The 17,878-nt window shown below is 44.6% G+C and overlaps 2 protein-coding genes across 2 annotated transcripts; both read left to right on the forward strand.

Moving 5' to 3' along the window:
* Nucleotides 1-1,105: 1,105 nt before the first annotated feature.
* Nucleotides 1,106-4,255, forward strand: LOC121571629 (protein ABHD13). The gene is made up of 2 exons (XM_041883207.1): nucleotides 1,106-1,308; nucleotides 2,471-4,255. The coding sequence occupies exon 2, from the start codon at nucleotides 2,515-2,517 to the stop codon at nucleotides 3,577-3,579; it is 1,065 nt and encodes a 354-aa protein (XP_041739141.1). The 5' UTR covers nucleotides 1,106-1,308; nucleotides 2,471-2,514; the 3' UTR covers nucleotides 3,580-4,255.
* A 2,734-nt stretch (nucleotides 4,256-6,989) lies between these two features.
* LOC121572813 (tumor necrosis factor ligand superfamily member 13B) lies at nucleotides 6,990-11,012 on the forward strand. The gene is made up of 7 exons (XM_041884841.1): nucleotides 6,990-7,614; nucleotides 8,600-8,649; nucleotides 8,839-8,918; nucleotides 9,597-9,653; nucleotides 9,830-9,954; nucleotides 10,107-10,257; nucleotides 10,383-11,012. The coding sequence occupies exons 1-7, from the start codon at nucleotides 7,384-7,386 to the stop codon at nucleotides 10,493-10,495; spliced, it is 807 nt and encodes a 268-aa protein (XP_041740775.1). The 5' UTR covers nucleotides 6,990-7,383; the 3' UTR covers nucleotides 10,496-11,012.
* The last annotated feature ends 6,866 nt before the right edge of the window (nucleotides 11,013-17,878 follow it).

Here is a 17,878-nt window from a genome sequence, read left to right on the forward strand (position 1 = left end):
CTGAGCACATATGACAGATGTGACAGAGTCTGGAGACGGCGTGGAGAACGTTCTGCTGCCTGCAACATCCTCCAGCATGACCGGTTTGGCGGTGTGTCAGTCATGGTGTGGCTGGCATTTCTTTGGGGGGCCGTACAGCCCTCCATGTGCTCGCCAGAGGTAGCCTGACTGCCATTAGGTACCGAGATGAGCTCCTCAGACCCCTTGTGAGACCATATGCTGGTGCGGTTGGCCCTGGGTTCCTCCTAATGCAAGACAATGCTAGACCTCATGTGGCTGGAGTGTGTCAGCAGTTCCTGCAAGAGGAAGGCATTGATGCTATGGACCGCCCGTTCCCCAGACCTGAATCCAATTGAGCACATCTGGGACATCATGTCTCGCTCCATCCACCAACGCCACGTTGCACCACAGACTGTCCAGGAGTTGGCGGATGCTTTAGTCCAGGTCTGGGAGGAGATCCCTCAGGAGACCATCCGCCACTTCATCAGGAGCATTCCTAAGCGTTGTAGGGAGGTCATACAGGCACGTGGAGGCCACACACACTACTGAGCCTCATTTTGACTTGTTTTAAGGACATTTCATCAAAGTTGGATCAACCTGTAGTGTGGTTTTCCACTTTAATTTTGAGGGTGACTCCAAATCCAGACCTTCATGGGTTGATACATTTGATTTCCATTGATAATTGTTGTGTGATTTTGTTGTCAGCACATTCAACTATGTAAAGAAAAAAGTATTTAATATGATTATTTCATTCATTCAGATCTAGGATGTGTTGTTTAAGTGTTCCCTTAATTTTTTTGAGCAGTGTATTGTATGAAAATAATCACTGAACAGAGGTTATCACTTACTTTGACATCATTTAGGGGTTTTGCATTTTTCTAAATACATTCCCGCTCAGTTATTCTTCTTATGCCTGTTACAATGGACCATGGATTGGTGTGGGATGCTCCAGTTTTGCATCCCTCAGTGGGCCTAGGCCATTAAAAGCCATATTCACACATTACCATCTAGTGGAAACTAGTGGAACTACATGTGTTTTTTGCACGTTTAAATGAATGTGGAACCTTGTTCATTGTTTGCCACGTTCTACACGGAATTTCTCAAAGTGACACGAAGGAAAAAATACTCCCCAGGAAGTAGCTAGCTAACTAACTGCATTAGCTTGTCTGCCGGGTTGTTTCTTTCTAGCTGCTCATATCTGAATATACATTTTGTGTGAGCTTCTGGACCGAATGACAGTGACTGCGTTTACTGTGCAATTTGTTTATCTCGCTGCATGCAGTTGATTCGAAAAATTATGAGAGAGAGGTAAGTCTGTAGCTAGTTAGCTATACGTGCCAAGTTGTTGCTAGCTTGCTAGCCAACAACAAGGTGGCTAATGATGTGGCGAGCTAACTGGCATTGTCCACTGTGAATTGCAAATCGATGTTCACACAGAGATGAGCTGCAACCTTGCTTGCTAGCTAGCCAAAGTATTGTAGCATTTCGGTATATACACATTTGCAAACTTGCCAACTTGTCGACTTTTACATACCTAGCTAGCTAACGCGTTAGCTAATGTTTCTGTATGCACTGCCTGGTTACCACTAGCCACCCCTTTTCAAGTAAACTTACAGTGTAGTAAATAGTTAACTAATTGTTTAAATGGTATTTGTTGTTGACAACTACATGTCATGAATTGTTTATGTTGACAACTTGTCTGACAATGATGATGTTGCCAAAGCTGCATTCCTTATTTGATCCATTTGGCAGGTTGGCATGTCATGCCTCGTGTGTTTTCAGCTCTAAAAAACCATCTCTTATGTGACATGGAGTGTATTTATCAGCAAATCTATGTTCTATTCCAATTATTTATTCAGATGTGCATTAGAACCAACCATACCATATTTTATATAGTGAAAGACCTGTCACATATTTGCCAACCAATTCACAGTGGTGCTGATTCGCAGTAGCAACAAAGTATTGTGTAACTAAGGTGTGTTTGGTTCTAATCCGGTTAATGGCCTGGCAGATTAAGGCCAAACAGTGGAATGATGCAGGGAAAGTACTCTCTGCTCTCATATAGTCCAATGTCAATGACCCGAAGGCGAAAAGCCGTCAGCTTAATTCTCCAGTTTAACCACCACTGAGACTGGAGCTATACCAAAGACATGCTTACTTTAACATTGAGGCCAGGCAGCACATCGGCTGATTGATAGTGGCTATGTCATTTTGTGTGTGTGTGTGTGTGGCTCCACTGGTGTTTGTCTCATCTCTAAGGTGTACATTATTTATTTAAAGACTTTGTTACCACCTGTGTTAGGCTGGCTGAGCTGTAAATTGTGAGAGGAGGTGAAGAATCTCGAGTCGTGTCTAGTACAGTGCATGAGTCATGACTTTCAATCTCTTCTCCCCTTCTCCCCCAATCCACTTTCTCCTCTTTCTCCTCTTTCTCCTCTCTCTCTCTCTCTTTCTTTCTCTCTCTACACAGAGTGTGTGTGGTGGTGGTGTGATCCTGTGTGTCTCCTTTGTGCCATGGAGAAGCCGTGGAGGCTGTGGGGCTCGGTGGAGCGCTGTGCCCTGGCCTTGGCCTCCTGGTCCTGGGGTGCCTGTCGCATCTCCCTCCTAGCCCTCATCCTCACCTTCCACCTCTATGGAGGCTTCTTTCTCCTGGCTCTCATCCTGGCCTCAGTGGCTGGCATCCTTTACAAGTTCCAGGACGTGCTGCTCTACTTCCCCGACCAGCCCTCCTCCTCCCGCCTTTACGTGCCGATGCCCACAGGCATCCCCCATGAGAACGTCTACATCCGCACCAAGGACGGCGTGCGCCTCAACCTTATCCTGCTCCGCTACACCGGCGGAGACAGCCTGGGCAACCCCGGGGTCACTACCGGCAACGCATCTAACCCCTCCTCCTCCACGGACCCACCCACTATCCTCTATTTCCACGGCAATGCGGGCAACATTGGGCACCGGGTGCCTAACGCGCTGCTGATGCTGGTGAACCTGAAGGCCAACGTGGTGCTGGTGGACTACCGGGGGTATGGGAAGAGCGAGGGCGAGCCCAGTGAGGATGGCCTGTACCTGGATGCCCAGGCCACGCTGGACTACGTGATGACCCGGCCCGACCTAGACAAGACCAAGGTGATGCTGTTCGGCCGCTCTCTGGGGGGCGCGGTGGCGGTGCGCCTGGCCTCGGCCAACCCTCACCGCGTGGCGGCCATCGTGGTGGAGAACACCTTCCTCAGCATCCCCCACATGGCCACCACGCTCTTCTCCTTCTTGCCCATGAGGCTACTGCCCCTATTGTGCTACCGGAACCAGTTCCTGTCCTACAGACAGGTGGCGCTGTGCCGGATGCCCTCGCTGTTCGTGTCGGGCCTGTCGGACCAGCTCATCCCGCCCGTCATGATGAAGCAGCTGTACGAGCTGTCACCGGCGCGGACTAAACGGCTGGCCATCTTCCCAGAGGGCACGCACAACGACACGTGGCAGTGCCAGGGCTACTTCGCCGCCCTGGAGCAGTTTGTTAAGGACCTGATGATGAGCCATGCCCACGAGGAGAGCGTCCAGTCCACTGCCAGTGTCACCATCATCTAGTCTAGAAGGGAGGGAGGAAGACTGTGTGTCTGGAAAACCCTACACTCCATACTCCCTAGGCACTTGTGTAGATCGGAAACGATTGAATATGGAAAAAACAAGGGCAAGGTGCAGCCAACCACTACCATATTGCTTATACCTGTCCAGTTCTTTATGATCTACTTGAAGTACCTATGGTGGGGTATGGGTTATGGGTTGTTCCTGGATCGGGTCATGGAGTTAGTGTGATAGTAGGATACAGGACAGTGGGTATTGACTCCTCCATTCGAATGAATAGGAGTAACTGAACTGGGCTCAGCTACTAGGGTCAGGTTGGAGAGAATGTACATTTCTAGGCTTTTGTTTGGGATTGGTTTTTATTATCTTCTTATTCCATTGGTGTAATTGTACCAGATAAAACAACGGGGGAGTACTTTTGGAGGGGGCAGTGTTTAGGGTGGGGGGGATGATTAACATGGAAATGCTTTTTTTGTTTGACCTATGAATGCATGGGTGAATATGTACTTGTTATGGCCTTCTTTGAATGGCTTATACACACCATACCACACAACCATGTTCATACTGTAAACCACAGTTTTTAAAAATAACATAATAGAATTTCAGTAAATCAATATAAATGTTTGACTAATATGATAGCTTTTCAGTAATTCAATAAACGTTTTGCCTGTTGTAAGGATGTAAGACCCAAGATCTTGGCATTTCTTTTAATTATATAATCTACTGTGCTATTTCATGACACACTGTTTAAAGTTAAATGTGTGAGGCTCTTAAAGGCTTCATAGTTTCCTCATAGTTTCTTAATCTAAAATCACGTTCATATCAGCCGGTAGAGAACCAATATGATACAGCCCATATGGCACTCTGAAAATCTGCATGCACAACCTGGCAGTTTCACTGAATGTTTCACTCCCAAACTGTTTTGTTGTTATAAATCCCCAGATTATATTCCTTTGTTGCACAGGCCCGTTCTTATATTCTCTGACAATAAATTTAAACGCAGAGCTGACCCTTTATCTTGGTCGGCAACACCAGGCCTTTCAGTTGGATGTGAACTTCAGATTATGACATGTGAGCCATGTCTGTCTGTACAATACACATCTGTCTGCAATGTTCTGCACACTATTAAAAACCAAAGTACACTCCCAAATACCATGGCCTGAAAAATAACCTGGCTCTACTTTATACTTCCTGTGAGCTAGGTACACACATGCTTCGGTGGGAGAGAGTGTGTGTGTTAGGTGTGTGATGATTCAATTCTGATCCCTGTGTTATTGACTTGAGTGGGACTAAGTTGTATTATTATTTGTATTAATCTATTCTTTTCAACATAATTGTTCCGTCAAGTAGGCTAGTGTCTCATCTCACCCCATGGCTCTTGTGGAGAAATGACTTTACCCTCTTGGAGCACTTTTAACAAGCTAATTAACCTTTCCAGATTGTCTTCCAGGGACTGAAGGTGAGCTAGACTGTTTTTTTCCAACCCTGGTCCTCGAGTACCCCCAACAGTACACATTTTTGTTGTAGCCCTGGAAAAACACACCTCATTCAGCTCATTGAGGGCTTGAACGTCATGAAACATGTCCAATAAGAAATGCTAATTTTTAGTTTTCTGTTGGTGTGCCCTAATGAATATGACCCTGTTCTCAGTCTCAGTGCAGCATGCTGCAGTGCAGTTCTACTGTATCAAAGCCATTCTGACACCATACAGAGACACACTCAGCATCAGCAGACATGTTGACTCTAGAATCTAACTTCAGACTAAACTCTTTCCATCACATTGAGATGAAACCGTCTGTGTCGGTGAAGTTTCTGTTGTTAACTTTGATATAGCACACTTATGTTACAGTATATAGGCTGCTACTTTCTAAATGTGCAGTCGGTGTGGATGTGAGGTGACCAGTGAGCTTTACATGAAGAGAAGCTCTGTACAGTGTGAGTTCCCCAGCATTATACAGCATTATGGTCCTCTGTAGCTCAGCTGGTAGAGCACGGCGCTTGTAACGCCATGGTAGTGGGTTCGATCCCCGGGACCACCCATACACACAAAAAAAAATGTATGCACGCATGACTGTAAGTCGCTTTGGATAAAAGCGTCTGCTAAATGGCATATTATTTTATTATTATTATGTGGGAAGTTTTGTAACCAAACAAGGGGTGCATGCTTTGTCTGCAGTGGTTGGCTTGTTGTGTGTGTATGATGGCCGAACACTTTTACGGAGTCTGTGTTGATGCATTTGTGTTTGTAGACCTTATAGTACCAGTCCACCCTCTCTGAGAGTAGATTGACAAAATATATAAATGGCAGGAACTGACTGTCTTGCTGCCATATCAAAGTGTGTGTGAGTGGAGGAATGTGTGCTGTGCCGTCACAATCAGACCCTATCAGTTAGCTACACACACCACTACCTGTAGACAATGACCTGCCAATCTGCCATAAACAATGGGAGACAGTGGGAGTCAATACCCATTTCATTTAAATTACTGTAAGATGACTTGGACATATAATGTCTAGCTAAGAATACAGTTAAATTTCTGAATGGACTGGAATTGTCCCTGACTCCCACCAAAGTTGTTGATCGCGTGATAGGTGCAGGACATTTTTTGAAATACTTTGCTGATAGAATCTTTGGCCCTGCCCAATTAATAACCACCAACGAGGTCCCATTGTGAAATAAATAATATCGAACTGAATGTTTTGTCTCAAATCAATTGCTATTCTACATGTTGGCACTGGCATTGTGTAAAATAGCCTTTGTACAGCTATTCGATTGTTAATGCTTCTCAGAATGGAGTGAAAGCTGACAATGATATGCAAGAGAGGAGAAGGATGCATGGGTATTATTGATGTACTGAAGTGTTCATATGTTAACATACTGACACACTGATATGTTGAAGTACTAAACGCATTATGATGATGAACGTTCACTCTTCTCTGAACTGGAGGCTTATGGGGATTGTATTTGAGAGCTCTGTACCTTTTCATTAACTGAATTTGTACTGTTCATCCATTCTGTTTAGGAAAACAACCATTGCACTCATTTCCCTACTCTTAATGTTGATGTTTGTTTTTTACAGTCATTCTTCATTTCTAAGTACACAATCTCACTTTCTATTCTCTGTACAGTAACATGCAATAACTGAATAAACCCAAGATTCTGCTAAACTGTCTGTGTAATGTTTGTCTGTAAAATGCCTGGTTCCACATTCCCAGAAAGTTTGCTTACAAATACTTTTTGGTAATGCACAGTTTAGTTTTGCTATGCATATTTTTAAGAGGCAAGGGTTATTTCTGCACTTCCTTTTTTACTTAACCATGTAAGAGTCACCATATTTATACCCTTTCCTCTTCCATGACACACTACGTATGTTTTGACATGTTTTAAAGCTTGTCATATCAGCTGTGACTTTAATCTGGATCAGATGTCTCCCTCCCCTGCTGTGCCCTTTCAGACTAATGCGCATGGAGAGAGCAGAGTTTGTCGTTTGGAGTGGGGATAGACAGAGCGTAGATGGGTAAAATGTGGGTGAGAGTGGTTTGGCTGGGCCGTGATCAGAGCAGGAAGTTCTGAGTGTGGTTAATCAAGCGGAACAAAGGAGGGAAGCTGCTGCTCTACCCTTCCTTATACAACATTACAGTACAGTCTTCAGACTGCAGACACTGAGACAGGAGAGAAGGTTAGACCGAAGAGAAAGTAACATTAACTAAAGGCTAAAGATCCAGCATTGCTAACCAAAGAGGAGAGCCCTTCAGAAGGCAGGTCATGCAGCCTGTTTGACTACAGAGGAGGCTGTCTGGGCCCTGTGATGCCGTCTGCAGGTCCAAATCCTGAGGGTGGTGGCCCTGCTTCTGGGCAGGAGTCTGGGGGTCGGAGGCTGTCCTGGCCGGTCCTGCTGCTGACCCTGGCAGCGGTCACCTCCTCATCTCTTTCTGCTTTGTCTCTGTACCACCTGGTTGCCCTGAGAGCCGAGGTTGAGGAGCTCCGGTCAGAGGTCTTCCGCAAGAGAGAGGAGCAACAAGAGGCCAGGCATGGAGAGGTAAGAGGTTTACATGTTCAAATGTGATGCTGCAAATCGGCATGCTGACTGCTGGAATGTCCACCAGAGCTGTTGCCAGATAATTGAATGTTAATTTCTCTACCAAAAGCCTCCTCGAATGTCGTTTTAGAGAATGTGTCTGTATGTCCAACCGACCGCAACCACAGACAACATGGATGGTGTCGTGTGGGCAAGCAGTTTGCTGATGGGGTTATGGTGTGGGCAGGCATAAGCTACGGACAACGAACACAATTGCATTTTGAAAGAGTGTGCAAAGTTGTCATCAAGGCAAAGGGTGGCTACTTTGAAAAATTAAAATCTAAAATATATATTTAGGATTGTTTAACACATTTTTGGTTACTACATGATTCCATATGTGTTATTTAATAGTTTTGATGTCTTCTACTATTCTGAAATGTAGAACATATTAAAAATAAAGAAAAACCCTTGAATGAGTAGTTGTGTCTAAACTTTTGACTGGTACTGTATGTATGTGTATGTATATGATGTAGAAACTGGCCACTAGGGGCAATAGTGAGCACTATTACCTTCAAGTATGCTTTGGTTTTGCTAGGGTGTTGTGGATTGGTGTAAGCATCTACCGCTGGTTGATATTTTTATTTTAAGCTTATCCCAAACCTTAACCATTCGGAGTTAATGCCTAACCTTAAGAATTCTGAGTTAATGACTAAACTTAACCTTGGAACGATACAGAGAAGTATCCAAATACTTTGAAATTTGACTTTTGGAACAACTTCCAAATTTAATTTTTGAGAAACATGGATGAATGTCTAATTCGGACATGGGACTATGAGATCTTGTTGCGATTTGAGAAGGGCGTTCCTCCCTCACTGCTTTTGCCTGTTTAGGTCACGGGCCGATAGCTTGTTGTAGTTAATCGTACTCCCTCATTGTGAGACATCTCACTCATTATCAGAGAACCCGGGTTACGAAAGTAACCTTCAGTTTCTGATGCATTACCCAGACACTGCAGCAGATGAGCAGCAGCTCCAGAGCCAGAAGGAGCAGCCCAGACCCTCCACACCCCCCTGACTCCCAGCCCCATCCACACCCCCCTGACTCCCAGCCCCATCCACACCCCCCTGACTCCCAGCCCCATCCACACCCCCCTGACCCCCAGCCCCATCCACACCCCACTGACCCCCAGCCCCGTCCACACCCCCCTGACCCCCAGCCCCGTCCACACCCCCCTGACCCCCAGCCCCATCCACACCCTCCTGACCCCCAGCCTGGGCTGTCCTTCGTCAGGAAGAGGAGTGTGGGCACAGGAACTGAGAACACAGGCAAGACTTCCAATACTATTCAGTGGGACTGTTTGTGTCTGTTTGACATGTTGAGATGGGACATATAGCACGTTAGAAAAAGAGGAAAATATGCACATCAAACTTATCTGGTGCAGGACAGAAGAATGTATCAAAGAAAAAAGAAATGTCCACAACTCTGGTATGCTCCCATGGTGACTTAACCTGATGAAGATCCAACTTGGATCGAAACGTTGTCTCATTGTGCGTCTGATTAAATCACCATGGGAGCATACCAGAGTTGTGGACATTTCTTTTTTCTCTCATATAGCATGTTGTCACTGTCAATGCTGTGTTATTTTTAGCTCATATTCTGTGAAATGGGGCTGTTGCTTTGAACACTGAACTGAGTTATTTCTGGCAAGCTGCAAAATTTCATGATTGTAATCTCTCTTTCTCTCTCTCTCTGTGTTTCTGTCTCTCTCTCTCGCTCTCTCCCTCAGTGTGTCTCTCGCTCTCTCTCGCTCTCTCCCTCAGTGTCTCTCTCTCTCTCTCTCTCTCTCTCTCTCTCTCTCTCTCTCTCTCTCTCTCTCTCTCTCTCTCTCTCTCTCTCTCTCTCTCTCTCTCTCTCTCTCTCTCTGACTAGAAATAACTCATATTGTACATGGTGAGGTTATTGAATCGATACAAAACTGTCCCTCTGTCCTCCCCTCCCTCTAGTGTCTCAACCTTGTCTACAGATGCTGGCAGATAGCAACAGGAAAACATTCCAGAAAGGTACTGAAAACCTGGAAATGCAGTCATTGACTGAAATACTTAAGTTGACTGAAGGACATACAGACTGAGTCTAGGTAGTTCATCATGTTTGGATTGACTCATGCATGGTTTGCTTGTCCAGATTGGTGATGTTTAGATTGACTGATGCATGGTGTGTGTGTTCTGTTGTTGTGCAGTGTTTGCATTGGAGCCTTACACAGGGATCCCCTGGCAGGCGGGGCTTAGGAGAGGCTCCGCCCTGGAGGCAGAGAGTGACAGCATCCTGGTCAGAGAGGAGGGATACTATTTTGTCTACAGTCAGGTGAGAGCTAGTCTCCTTCAGGTGGGAAATAGGTGTATCACATAGACAGCTCACAAGCCCTAACTCTCCCCATTTCTCTCCATATGTGCTGCAATAGTGTTCACAATAGCTAAAAAAAACAACCGTAACTATCATTCCCCCCCCCCATGCAGGTGTACTACATGGACACAACCTTTGCCATGGGTCATGTGGTGATTAGGAAGAAGAGGAACGTGGTGGGAGATGAAGCTCAGCATGTCACATTGTTCCGCTGTATCCAGAACATGAACCCTGTCTACCCATACAACACCTGTTACACAGGGGGTGAGTCTGTCTTTGTGGGCATGTGTGAGTGTCTGCACATTTGTGTGTGTGTGTGTTTGTGAGTAGGTGTGTGAATGTACGTGTTTGTGTGCTGTTTCTGAGTGTGTTAACTGTGTTCTCTGTAGGTGTAGTGAAGCTGGAGGTCGGGGACAGTGTGGAGCTGTTGATCCCTCGCTCTACAGCCAAAGTTTCTCTGGATGGAGACTCCACGTTCCTGGGGGCTGTCAGACTGGCCTGACCCTGACCAGGGGAGTTGGACTGGGGGGACTAGGGGATACAATCGGCATCATGTGGAGATGGACACTGCTGGGACTAGAAGTTTTGATCTGGTGGATACTGGTGGTGGTGTACAAGATAATTATTTTAAATGAACTATGGCTTGTGGGTCTCATAGCAATATGATCTATTCTACTATGATGCCATCTGCTTTACAGTGTGACTGAGGGACGGACGGACAGACTCAGAATCCTGGCCTATGACTGGAGAGCCTGGCTGATGATGATGATGATGATGACGACAGTAGTGTCACCCTCTGTCACTGTGTGTGATCTGAAATGTTTGAGGCTTATACTGGCAGGTGTCTCACCATTCACTCATAAACTTCTTTACACATGTTATGATCATATACAGTACATAGATAGTCAAGACACAGTCCCAGCCATGACTACCTCTCTGTCAGAATTCACTTTGATGCCAAGATGATGATCATTTTGACCACCTGCATACTAAATAAATTTGTATTTCATTGTGTTGTATCCTGTCTATAACAATGTTATTGAATGGTGTGGAGTGAGTTGTCATCATTCTACCAGAAGGGAGCAGCAGCACTCAATTAATTGGTTTCCCAAGCAGCACCTGACCATGTATTACAATAAATGCAGTTAATCACTATGGCTGGTGGTAATGATAGTGATGTCATCCCTTCCTGAGAGGGGGTAAGTTGTACCACTTGTGACCACCAGAGGGAAACCTTCCCACAGGAAACAGCAGTGTAGCACAGAACAGTACTGGCACAGATAGAATAATGAGACTGTCACGACTTCCGCCAAGGCTGTCTCCCCTCCTTGTTCGGGCAGGTTTCGGCATTCGTCGTCACCGGCTTACTAGCTACTGCCAATCCCATTCTCATCATTCCACTTGTCATGTCTTGTCTTGTCAATCACACACACCTGGTGCTCATTCCCCTAATTAGTATGTGTATAAGTGTTCCCTCTGTTCCCCTTGTCTTTGTGAGTGATTGTTTCATTTTGAGAGCGAGTAGCTCGGTTGAGCTACTCTTCCATTTGTTATTGCCAAGGTGGAATATTTCCCTTGTGATAGTTTTGTTTTGACGCTTGGTGCTTTTTATTTATGTAAATGGGATAAACTCTGGACTTCAGTGTTTTACCTCCTGCGCCTGACTCCTTCATTCACACCTCATCACAGAGACAGATATTTCACTGGATGTATAAATGTGAAGTATCCGGTTGGCGTTTCCACTCACTACCAAATATGGTAGTGAGGGGAAGCCTACTGGTGGGTGGTGACTAGTGGTGGCTATTGAGCAGCCTGAGAGTAGAAACTATTGGCCAGTCTTTCAGTTTTTGCAATGATGCTCCTGTACTGACTGATTGAAGCGGGGAGAACAGGGCATGGCTTGGGTGGCTGGGGTCCCTGATGATCTTCTCGGCCTTCCTGCGACACCTGGTGTTGTAGGTGTCCTGTAGGGCAAGCAGTGTGCACGTATCACCCTCTGAAGAGTCTTGCAGTCTGCAGCGGGGTAGTTGCCGCACCAGGCAGTGATGCAGCCTGACTATGCTCTCGATGGTGCTCCTGTAGAACACTGTGAGGGCCCTAGGGGACAGGCTGAATTTCTTCATCATCCTGAGGTTCAAGAGTCGCTGTCGTGCCTCCTTGACTACGGTGTCTGTGTCGTTAAACAATTTCAGCTTCTCTGAAAAGTGTACGCCAAAGAATTTGAAGTTATTGACCGTCTCCACGGCGGCCCCGTTGATGAGGATGGGGACGTGTCCAGCCTGAAGTCCACAATCAGCTCCTTTGTTTTGCTAACGTTGGCACCACACCATCAGAGTGCCTACCTCCTCCATGTAGGCTGTCTTGTCATTGTAGGTAATCAGTCCTACTACTGTCGTGTCATCAGCGAACTTGATGATGGAGTTGGAACTATGTGAGGCCACGCAGTCGTGGTTATACAGGGAATACAGCAGGGGACTGAGGACAAACCCTTGTTGGGCCCCCGTGTTGAAGATCAGTGTCGATGAGGTAATGTTGCCTACCTTCACCACCTGGGGGTGGCCAGTCAGGAAGTCCAGGACCCAGTTGCATAGGGAGGAGTTTAGACCCAGGGCCGTGAGCTTTGTAATGAGCTTATAGGACACATGTAGGCAGGATGCAGGTCTGTATCTGTCTTTTTACTGAAACTCACTAACAGAACTCTCCCAAAAGTAGTGCTGTATGCACTGTGTGTAGTTAGAGTGAAACAAATTGAAATGAAAGGACATGCCTGCACATGGTTCTGCCAATTATGTTAGCCCGCTATGGCTGTATTGTGAGGTGCAAGGAGAAACAGAAGCACTATTACTATGAATGTAGAGGTAGGTCTGGGAGATAGACTACCACACTCCAATAACCTTCAATCTAACTAGACATTTCCTCAACTGCAATGACAGGACGGACACAGATGGAGGGATTACCATTGAAAATAGCTATCAGATCAGTATAGAAAAAGATGGGGGCTAGGTTATACCCTCTAGATGTAGCAGCAGAGTGTCTATAATAATGTTTTTTTTTTGTTGTTGCTTATGCTGGAGGGTATAAGAGATGATGAACCTCATTTGGTGCTTTACATAATCTGACACACACACACACACAACGATAAGGGATAACATCATCCTAAAGCAAGGAGGAGAGCAGACGCTTACTCACTCTGCTGTTCTGCCCCCTAGTGGATTACACAACACAATGCTCCTAGGTGTTTCCATTTGGCCTAGTTCTGCAGTCTTTGGGGAGAGTTGATTCACAATCACAGACATCACATTATCTTTGGTACCCTTCCCCAGATCTGTGCCTCAACACAATCCTGTCTCGGAGCTCTACGGACAATTCCTTCGACCTCATGGCTTGGTTTTTGCTCTGACATGCACTGCCACTGTGGGATGTTATACAGACAGGTGTGTGCCTTTCCAAATCATGTCCAATAAATTGAATTTACCACAGGTGGACTCCAATCAAGTTGTAGAAACATCTCAAGGATGATCAATGGAAACAGGATGCACCTGAGCTCAATTTTGAGTCTCATAGCAAATGGTCTGAACACTTATGTAAATAAGGTTTTTCTTTTCTTGTTTTTCTTTTTTTGCAACTATTTCTAAAAACCTGTTTTCACTTGGTCATTATGCGGTATTGTGTGTAGATTGATGTTTTTTTTTTTTATTCAATCAATTTTTAAATAAGGCTGTAACGTAACAAAATGTGGAAAAAGTCAAGGGGTCTGAATACTTTCCGAACTGTATAAAATGGAAGGGAGTTCCATGCACTCATGGCACTGTATAATACTGTATATTGCAGCTATTCAGACAGCAACTATCATCTTCAGTCACTGAAGATGTGTTGAGGCATTTTCTTAAATACCGGCCACTTATAAAATGTTAAACCTTCTGTAAAATCTAGGCCCATGTAGCATTATCTATCAATCATACATAGGGCTGTTGTGGTGACCGTATTACCGCCACACCGGCGGTCACGAGTCATGAAGGCAGTCAAATTCCACGTGACCATTTAGTCACGGTATAAAGGCTTTTCCAAGCTCTGATGCTGCTGATGGTCAACTTGCTAACTGCCTGGTACTCAGCACTCTATTGTCCCTCTAATCACTCTGACATCAATGCAAATGTCTTCGAAAATCTAATTAAACACTTCATGAGAGCTCATGTGGTGCAACATTTCTATAGGTTATGCTATTGCATGAGAAAACAGAGTGATGACCTCTACTAAAAAGAGGAGGATCCCATCAGCTTTCTATAGGCTAGGCCTACTATTCTTTTTTTTCCTAAACTTTCCTAATATTAAGCACATTGTTTATCTTTACAACAGGAGTATAGCCTACCTAGCTGGCGTGAAAATGAACCACGGGAAAAGTGTCCCTCCATTCACTATCCATTCACTATTTAAGTGCATAGATTACATGTATTTTTTTCCCGCTGCCACTGTTTTGAGACAGGTGTATGATAATGGTTCATTCTAAATCAAAACAAATTTCACACATACATTGTTTAGTATATGTAAAGACAAGATAATCAAGAATAGTCTGATGGGTGACAATATTAGCCTATCACTTGTGAATGATGCCCAGCTTAAGGCAAACAGCACATACTTTTTTTTGCATCTTTTTCAAATTATCGTCGCACACCTCATGTAGCCTAGCCCATAGGTCTATATGTTTTGATAAGGTTTGTATCATAACTAAAGTGGCCAAATAACTTCTTAAAATGAAGCACATTAATCTGCTTTACATGGGGTTTAGAGCCTAACTGGCATACATAAGCAGCGCGTGAGTTTCAAGTTTGGGGAAGATAATTTTCACCATAAAAATGCACCTTTATAATATTTGCGGTCAGTTTTGATAATGGTATTTTCCGGCTAATGGAACATTCGCGCTTATAGCCTACTGCCATGTGCGCATTGCTGTGCTTATAATGTGAAGAAAAAGCCTAATAGTTTATCAACATTTTAAGCAAAATGTTCTGTTCTGTTGCGTCAGCCACATTGTGTAAAAAATGTGTTTTTGATGCTAGTGGTTGTATTAATTTGGGATCTATTGCATCCCACAACTATCCCAGACTATGTTTGGAATATTTATTTCTCGCACAGAATAGAATAGGTAAACTTTTGTACTATGGGGGATAGTAGATTGACATAGGCTAGTGCTTTTGCTGTTCGTTAGGCCTGCTAATCTTGTTGGCTGACGAAAAGTAAATGTGGACAGTTCTTCCAAAATCTTCAATATGCACCACACGCAGTTGCGTCCCCGATGTGTCTGTCTTCACTTGTAGCCTGTGAGAAAGACCCGATCTCGTGATGGAAAGCCATGTGAGTGAGAGGTGCTTAGGAGCGCGCAGAACTCAGGGAGAACGGCACAAAGCAGCACTACGGGCCCAGGGCACAACGGCCAAAGGCCGCAAAAGGCATGGATTTTTTTCGGGTGCATTACGGCCACAAAGTGGATGCCGCCATGAACTTCGAGGTGTTATCAAGTGCTTGTCAAATTGTGAATGAGAGACTAAAGAAGTGTGTACAGCCTGCGCAAAAAAGTTTAAGCAGAGCTTATGACTTTCAATCGACTTTTTTCAAATCATCATTAGAGTCGTGCAGCCTTACAATGTATTACAAATCTAAACATATAGCCCAACGTATGTAGAACAACTAAAGTTACATGAATAACTTTAAATTAAGCATATGGGAGTAACTATTTCTTTGTTAACCGCTCAACACAGAATAGCTGCATGTGCCCACTCCCTCAAACTCAAATCGTTTGGAGAAAATGTTTATATTTTATTCAGCTTTGTTAATACTATAAAATAATGGAATTCTAAGCAAATCTTGTCTGCTAAATGAACTAGTGTAGCCCACAGCCATTTGGCATAGCCAGATCAGGACCTAACATAAGGACAACTCAGAGTATGCTATTCTGTTCTTCTGAAATTGATTACATTTTCTTCATATCATGCTTCTTTAGACCTGTGTAAAATAAATAATGGATTTATTGTGTAGGTGTAGGCTATATTACATGGATTTATTAGACTTAAAATGTAGATGTTCCAAAGGTCTGCATCAGTGGCTTGTAGACTATGTGTGGAAGCCAAGAGATGCTAAATGTGTTTATGTTAATTAACGGTCAATTACCGTTATTTGCTTGGCAATCACCGGCTGACGAAATTTCGTGACCTTCACAGCCCTAATCATACACTTTATAAAGCATTCAACGGTTTACTCTCCTGATATAAATATCAAAGTGCCACAGTTTTGCTCCACTGAGACTGTTTCATCATACTTTGCTATGCAACACTGGATTGTCAGAAGAATTGGGTGACATTTAAACTCTTCTCTTCCTTATACCCTCAGCCAGATATCTGTGATAGGAATTATGTAAACGGTTTTAAAGAGGGCCAACTGACCTGATTATTCTGATAATTATGGTAGTGATGATGATGTTGAATAATGTGTCATGTATCATTAGTAATATCACTATCAGTATGATATTGGTAATTTCTGGTTGTTATAGAGTGAATAATTTTACTGGTTTAGATTAATCTAACTGAACTTATCTGTTTCCTCTATAGGGAAAATATATTCATCTTTAAACTTGGCCATCTTTTTCTCATTATAAAGTTTCTCAGAGTAATTATTTTTCACTTTCACAGACTGTCTGGAGAAGGAGAGATGTGCTGCATGCCTGCTTGCCTGGGGAATCCTAAACTCGGTTCCAGTGTCTGAGAGAGAGGAGACATACCTCTAGGGAGTGGAGAGGGGTGAGAGTTGGGATATTCCAGGTAGAGAAGAGGACAAAGTCATCATATTCCTTATGAGAGAGAGAGAGAGAGAGAGAGAGAGAGAGAGAGAGAGAGAGAGAGAGAGAGAGAGAGAGAGAGAGAGAGAGAGAGAGAGAGAGAGAGAGAGAGAGAGAGAGAGAGAGACAGAGAGACAGAGAGACAGAGAGACAGAGAGAGATGCAGAGAGAGATACAGAGAGAGACAGAGGGAGAGAATGAGAGATACAGAGAGAGCGAGAGCGAGAGAGAGAATGACAGAGAGAGAGAGAGAGAGAGAGAGAGAGAAAGAGAGAGAGAGAGATCAATACAGAAGTAAAGAGATGTTCCAACTAATGGTGTCCCCCCCTTTTCAACAAACACACACGCACGCATGCACATGCGCACACGCCACACACACACACATACACACTCCCTCTATCTGTGAGGGCACCAGGAAGAGAGAGAGACACAAAGCACCCTGGTTAGTCACCTTAACTGGGCATCCTCTCCTACCCTTCAGACCATTGGCATCGCTCCCAGCTACTACTACTCTATGAAAGAGAGAGAGAGAGCGAGCAGAGGGATGGAAATGGGTTCACCATTTTAGAGAGGCTGTCACGGATTCAGCCGAGGCTGCCCCTCCTCCTTGCTCGGGCAGGCTTCGGCGTTCGTTGTCACCGGAGTACTAGCTGCTACCGATCCATGTATCTATGTTTGACTTGTTTTGTCTTAATTGGTCACACCTGTTTCCCATCATGTAGTTATGTCTTCCCTATTTAACCCTCTGTCTCACACTGTGTGTTGTGCGTGTTTGTTCATGTTTTGGTTGTCGTTAGTGTGCGGGTTTGTTTCCCTCCCTGCGTGGAGGTTGTTGTTCATTCTTTTACCTACGAGTAAAGTACGCCTTTTGATTAGCTCTGTGTCCTGTGCCTGACTTCGCCTACCGCATTACCCTGACGCCTTGCCAGAGGCAGAGAAACAGAGCAATGGCGGTTAGTAAGCAGTGTGCGATAGGGAGCGCTAGAGAGAGAGAGAGTGGTGGAGGCAAAGCTCAAACAAATAAGGAGAGCTAAAGCTCTTTGATGGATTTACAAA

This window comes from Coregonus clupeaformis, chromosome 40 (genome assembly GCF_020615455.1).
Source record: "Coregonus clupeaformis isolate EN_2021a chromosome 40, ASM2061545v1, whole genome shotgun sequence".
NCBI classification, from domain to species: Eukaryota; Metazoa; Chordata; class Actinopteri; order Salmoniformes; family Salmonidae; genus Coregonus; species Coregonus clupeaformis.